General features: G+C 48.0%; 1 protein-coding gene across 1 annotated transcript; it reads right to left on the bottom strand.

The window, feature by feature from the left end:
- Nucleotides 1–1871: 1871 nt before the first annotated feature.
- LOC123450387 (G-type lectin S-receptor-like serine/threonine-protein kinase At5g35370) lies at nucleotides 1872–3207 on the bottom strand. The gene is made up of 2 exons (XM_045127670.1): nucleotides 3203–3207; nucleotides 1872–2826 (listed from the first exon to the last, which is right to left on the bottom strand). The coding sequence occupies exons 1-2, from the start codon at nucleotides 3205–3207 to the stop codon at nucleotides 1872–1874; spliced, it is 960 nt and encodes a 319-aa protein (XP_044983605.1).
- Between the last annotated feature and the right edge of the window lie 3566 nt (nucleotides 3208–6773).

Consider the following 6773-nt stretch of genomic DNA (forward strand, 5'->3'; position numbering starts at 1 on the left):
GCAATTTGTTCTAGAGAGAAAATCTTGATACTGCCACACATGTGAACTGAGCATAATTATTCTCTGATTTTATTCAGCAACAACTCTCTCTAGACTTCTTTGCAACTGAAATATGTATAATCAACAAATCAAAAGAGCAACTGCAGTGTGAACGAAAAGAAGGGAGAAATGAACTATAGCTCACGTGGCATGTGCAAAAACTAATTCAGTCAAGTCACAACTTAAATCAGCCAGTCTCAAAGTCTTTAATCTCAACATCTAGCACACATCAGTAACATGTAGCAGTACTGAACAAACAGCAGCAGCAGCCCAAAGCAGCAATTTTCCGTCTGAATGATTCCATGTTACTTCCTCTCTTAAGCCATAGCCTGCACTTCAATAAAAGTAGCAAAGCAGTCTACATCACGTCAATTTCTTACTCTTTTATATCTCTTGTTCAAACCGAGTGCAAGCAACAACCATCCATGCCTTGCATGATGCCCACCCATCTCCATCGCTTGTGGCCTCCTACATCACGGTGGAGGCCAAGGGGACCCATCCCGACAGCAAGCGAGCTCCTCAATCCTAACACCAAAAGTTTTGTCACAAAGAATTCAAGATCGGGCTCAAGCCTACATTCAGAATTAGACCAAGAAACCTAGATAGAAGGGCAGGAGAATGGGGCGCATCAGCCGGCGGGGCGCGTCGGCGTCACATGCAACGGTCGCGCTCGCGTCAAGCCGTGAGTATAGAGGAAGACCTGCACGGATGGGGCGGCTCCCACGTCATCGGAAGCGCCTGGCGACAGCGACGTGAAGGGGGTCGGGGCAAGCGCCTGGCGGCGGCGGCGTGAAGCGAAAAAGGAGAGCGGTTGGCAGCGGCGGGGTGAACGGGACAGGAGCGAGTGGCTGGTGGTTGCGGCGGCGTGAAGGGGTGGTGGGAGGAAGACACGCGGCGGAGGCGTGAAGAGGGCCGGGGCGAGCAGCGTGAATGGGAGCCGGCGAGGCGGAGGCGGCGGGGCAGATGCGGGGCAGCAGGGCGGGGTGTGAGGGGCGACGGAGCGGCAGGGGGGCGACGGGGCGACGTCGTGGATGCGGGACGGCGGGCCGGAGGCGAGGTGGCCGGCGGGGCAACGGGGCGGAGGCGTGAGGGCCGGTGGGGCAACGGGGCGGTGGCGTGGATGCGGGGCGACAGGGCGGAGTCGGGGCTGCGGGGCTGTGTAGCGGCGTGGCGAGCGGGTCGACCTGGAGGAGGCGGGCGAGTGGGGGATTGACCACGAGACGTGGGGTGGGAAATTAGCAGTAGCGCCAACGAAAACTGTCAGTTTCATTAACAACGTATTTAGTCCGTTGATAATCTAATTAGACGGTCTAGATTGCGAGTTGGATCTGTCCTCTTGTGTTTTTAATAGTACAGATGCTCCGCATTTAGATGTGTGGCCGGTTCCTTCATCCATTTCGTGAACTCGTCTCTGTTTGTGGACGGATGCGTGAGCAAACTTATGGATCACTGTTACGCGTTAGAGATGTCGTAAGTTACAAGTAAGATATTCTGCTTCTCGTACAGAATGATGCGCATTTAGGTATGTGCTTTGAGACAGTAAAAAATTATGGACAAACTCTTCTGCAACATAAAAAATGTTCTTCCAATATTTGGAGAGAGAAAGACAACCAAGAATTAGCTAAACCGCATTCCATCTTCGTTTGAACTCTCTTGCTAATCCATATTTCCATTTACTCTGAAGGAAAACTCTGACGACAAGGAGCACGATACAACAAAACTGCAGAGGTACAGGTGAAGATCTCCCTCACAGACCAACCAACCCCCCTATGTTCTACCAAGGAATCAACCGATGAAGAACAACGTCTATCACTGGCACCGTAGCCATGGCGTTATCTCGCGCCGGACAGCTGCGACGAGGACATGTACGACGGCCACCCGCTCATCGTCGTCTCCGACCGGGCGCGATCGCCCACCATCACCTGCTTCATGACGTTGCCGTCGGAGGGCCCGGCGAACCCATGGCCGTACAGGCGGAGGAACCTGAGCGCCTGCGCGCGCGGCTCGCCCAGCTCCATGGTGCCCTCGAGCATTCCGGCGACCACCGCCATGCTCGGCCGCGTGTGCGGGTCCTCGTGCAGGCAGCACAACGCCACCTTCACCATCCTCTCCACCTCCTTGCCCACCACCCGCCCCTCCAGCCGCGGGTCGGCCAGCTCCGCGTACCGCCCGGACTCGTGCCCCTCCAGCGCCACCAGCGGGAAGTAGTCGTTCCTCCCGCTGCGCGATGAGCTTCCCGCCGTGCCATTCGAGGAGTTGGTGTCCTCTCCGCCGCCGCCGTCGCTCACGTGCTCGCTGCGGTTCTTGCGGCCGTGCACCAGCTCCAGGAGCACCTTGCCGAAGCCGTACACGTCCGTGCGATCGGTGATGGCCGTGTTGGTCAGCCACTCCGGCGCCAGGTACCCGCGTGTGCCCCGCATCGCCGTGAACAACACGGACTGCTCCGGCGTCAGGAACTTGGCGAGCCCGAAGTCGGCGATCTTCACCTGCCCGCCGTCGGCGAGCAGGATGTTCTCCGGCTTCACGTCGCAATGGATGATCCTCTGGTTGCACCCGAATTGGAGGTAGGCGAGCCCTCTCGCCGTGCCGATGGCGATGTCCACCCGCTCCTTCCACTCGAGAAGAGAACCCGCCGGCCGGAATAGGGGCCGATCGAGGGAGCCGGGGCGACGGCGTGGATGCGGGGCGGCGGGCCGGAGGCGAGGTGGCCGGCGGGGCAATGGGCCGGCGGCGTGGATGCGGGACGGAGGCGTGGATGCGGGGCGACGGGGCGGATGCGGGGCGATGCTGGCGAGAGGGTCGACCAGGAGGAGGCGGGCGAGCGCGGGGGATTGACCGCGAGACGTGGGGGTGGGCAATTAGCGGTAGCGCTAACGAAAACTGTCAGTTTCGATAACAACGTATTTAGTCCGTTGATAATTTAATTAGACGGTCTAGATTGCGAGTTGGATCTGCCCTCTGGTGCTTTTAATAGTACAAATATGTCAAATTCGGCATATACTAGGTTATTCCTAGTGGTTGCAATTTTCGATTGTAATTGGTGGGTGATTATTCTACTCAAAGATATGCTTGTGATATATGAATTTGTAGTAGAAACCTCCAAGGAATGCAATGGTGGCATTATTTTTGTATTTTGAGCAAGTTGATGTGCATGCTATTTTACAGCATGTTACCCTTTTGTTAATTTGTGTGTAGCACTCCTTGCACCCTTTGTCAAACTTGTCAACATGAAAGTTGTAGTGTGTTGGGTGTGCAAGGCCTTGGCAATTTTACTTGCCATGAAAACCTTGTATATTTGTAGCTTTCTTGCCATGAACATGTCATCTTAATATTTCTAATTTTGGTATGTTGAAATATGACCAAGTTTGAAAACTAATTCAAGTAGTTGTGTTTGCCATGATGATTGCTTAGCATCTACAAGTTCCTTGTGTTGGCACATTGGTGTAAATTAAAGGGCATGTTGCCCTCTATTAAATTGTGCCATTACTTTGCAAAATAGGTTTTGCATCTTAGCTATTCTTCCTGTCAAAGATGCCATTTTGATGTAAACTGATGTGAATTCACCTTGTGAAATTTGGCTAAGTGTGAGAATCAACTTATATCACCATGCCATGTTTAGTGGATGTGGTAATTGATTATGTAGAGTATTAGATTTTGGTTAGTTGATGTTATTTGCAGTGTTTGTTACCCTCTATGACCCTATTAAATTTCATGCCTTGAAAGTACTGTATCATAGAGTTTTATTGTTCTCCATATGCCATCATGATAAATCTGCTTGTGCAAAACTGATATTTTCACTAAGTCCTAATCTGCTATAACTGTTCCATGTTGTGAGCTTGAGTGCCATTGATCCATGATACTATCCATGTTGACGTTTTCTAGGGGTTGTTGTACTATTTGTTAACTTCATATCCATGTCTTTGTTGATCTTGATAGGTGGTTGTAGGTGTTAGTTTTGGTATGTGCAAAGTGGCATGTTCCTATTTTGGGACAGATTGCCTGTTGGATTGTTTTGTGCTTTCTGGGAGGTTGTACCCATTGTTTTGCATGAACTTTAGGTCTATTTCACCTAAAATTTCATGCCCAATCCAGAGGCGTACTTGAGATGCTAAGGAATTGCCCATAGCCTCTCAAATTATGTTTTGTCTCCGTAGCATTCTGTTCCTTGTAGTGAGTGTTTCGAGGGATCAGTAACTCGGTTTGTGACATTCTTTATATGCATTTGTATCATTTTCTTGTGATGAACTCATTTTCCCATGTTCATGCATGTCAAAATAATTAATCTTGAGGTTATGTCCAAAATGGTAATAACTAAATAATTGCATGAGAAAGATGACTTGTGGAGCATTGCCATGCTTCATTGACATCATATTGTTTGAGGATCGTGACATAGCTGTGTGTTCATTGGATGTTGTATTTTATGTTGGGTAGCGTCGGCTGTCGAGTACGAATATGAGGATCCCATTAAGGACGTTCCTGAAGAGCAAGAGTTTTATTCCCAGAAGAAGTTCCATGCAAGATGATCGTTGACCTTGATATCGTTTCGAATTTTGTTATGCTTAGCTGTCTCATTTCCATCATTAGTTGTCGCTGCCTATCACCTGAATATCAAGCCTCAAAATGCCATGAAAAGCCTCTAACTCCTCCACATCCTAGCGAACATTGATTGGCTAAGTTAGCGCTTGTTGAACCCTTGTTATAGCGTTGCTAGTTGTAGGTGTGGCTTGATCCTTGTGTTGACATGGATATTTGCAATATCAAATTATTAATGTTATTTAATTTAATGCAAATATATACCTGGTGAAGGCGGAAGGCTTGAATTATTGCTTGGTATTTTGTTCAGCTTTTGCTGCCCAAGTTTCCGGTTACTGGTGTTATGTTCCATATTGAGAGCTGCTAACACGCTTGGGGTTGTTATAGGTACCCCCTTGATAAATTGTTTTGGTTTAAAACTTGTGTGGCAAGACCCAACATTGGTTTTACATTTTCCAAACAACTTAATAAAAATGCATAGGGAACAGCTACCCCGTGGATAATTAATCAACCCCCCGGGCCAATGCTCCTCATGGGTGTTGGTCCAACCAAGAGCAGCTTATTAACACTACCCGAGGCAACTCGGTGTTTTGGCGTGGTAGCCATCGCTCATCCATCATGTCTTGAGAGGGAGATACCCGACTCCTATCATGTTCATCGACACGTCGAGCAGTCTTGCTGGATTTGTTTTACCCTTGTCGATATAGCTTGTGCATTGGGATTCCAAGGATACTTTGGGCTATCTCAAGGTTGAGGTTTTCCATCGGGAATCCAAGGGGATCACGGGTTTCCGTGGTCGGGGCTTCCTACGCAGCTTCTTGTATTTTTTGATGGACTAGTTGGAGCACCCCTGCAGGGTTAATATATTTCAAAAACCCGTGCCTACGGTTATGTGGCAACTTGAAAATTTGTTTAACATCCGGTTATAGAAAACTTGAAGTAAACTCAAGTAAAATGTTCCAACTGTGTGCGTAACCGTTACTGTCACTGCTCGCGAGTTTCTACTCCGAGAGAGGACATGGTGGGCTTATGACTAATGTACGTATGTGTTAAGGATCACTTCTTGATGACTACTTGATCACATCCGTTTACGCGTAGATCACTCAATGTTAATTATGTTCTCCTAAGTTAGCCACCAAATAATGCTTAGTGTTTCTACAACCTCACCACTTAAGCTTACCTCACCCATTAACTTAATTAGTCCCGATATGTTGGTCACGAGTTTGCTAAGGCTCCATGGCTCACAGATTATTACAACACCACATGTTCAGGTAACATAGATCATGAGGCAGTTGATGCTTCGCAGCTCAAGTGGGAATACGATGAGGAGAGCAGGCGCATGTATGTGACGTACCCTAATGAGTAGAATGTCCTATGTCATCTCCTTGGATAGCACGATAGACTTCATTGCATTTTATCATTTGATTTCGTCCATAGTCGGACCCCGTCTTGTGGATGTTTGAACAAATGTGGTATGACTAGTAATTTAGTACATAGCGAATGTAAGCCGACTCATATACTCATCTCCTATAATAATGTATCTGCAATGATTTCTATACTTGCGAAACACTGAGATGCGCCTCTATCCATATTAAGGCCTTGTCCCCAAATACGAATAGTGTCATATCTTGGACGTTACAAGTTGCTAATCAGAGCCATATGACCATACGAGACTTTGCTTGATCGAACTTGACCGAGTCGAGTCTAGTGAAAACTATTTTTAGTCTAGTTATATCGGAGAGTAGGGTTCTTTTTACTCCTCTTCCTTTTTTTGGTGAGCTTTACGACTTAGGAATTTTAATTCTACACCTCTTCTCGCACATTTTTTTCTAGAATCACGCGGGTATTTTGGAATCTATATGATGCCGATGTGACGGAATTCTGACTTGGTGCCTCCTCTTATCGACGAGTAGAGCACCAGGGGGTATTTGACACATTGTTATCATTCATCTTCCTTAATATCTAAGGACGCGGACATCGAACCGCATATATACTTTGCTTGGTGGGAAATAGTGCCATGACTTTTCCCTAGTACCAGTGGAGATTGCTCGGATCACTTACAGGGTCTAGTATCGTTGTGTTCTTGAAGATGTGAGGTAGGCGAATTTGTATAACTTCTCAGATATGTGTTGATAGTTGCAGGAAAGGTCATGTAGCTGATTACATTGAGTAGGTTCCCGAACCCGCAACCTGATAGCATA

Source organism: Hordeum vulgare, chromosome 4H, assembly GCF_904849725.1.
Source record: "Hordeum vulgare subsp. vulgare chromosome 4H, MorexV3_pseudomolecules_assembly, whole genome shotgun sequence".
Classification (NCBI taxonomy): domain Eukaryota; kingdom Viridiplantae; phylum Streptophyta; class Magnoliopsida; order Poales; family Poaceae; genus Hordeum; species Hordeum vulgare.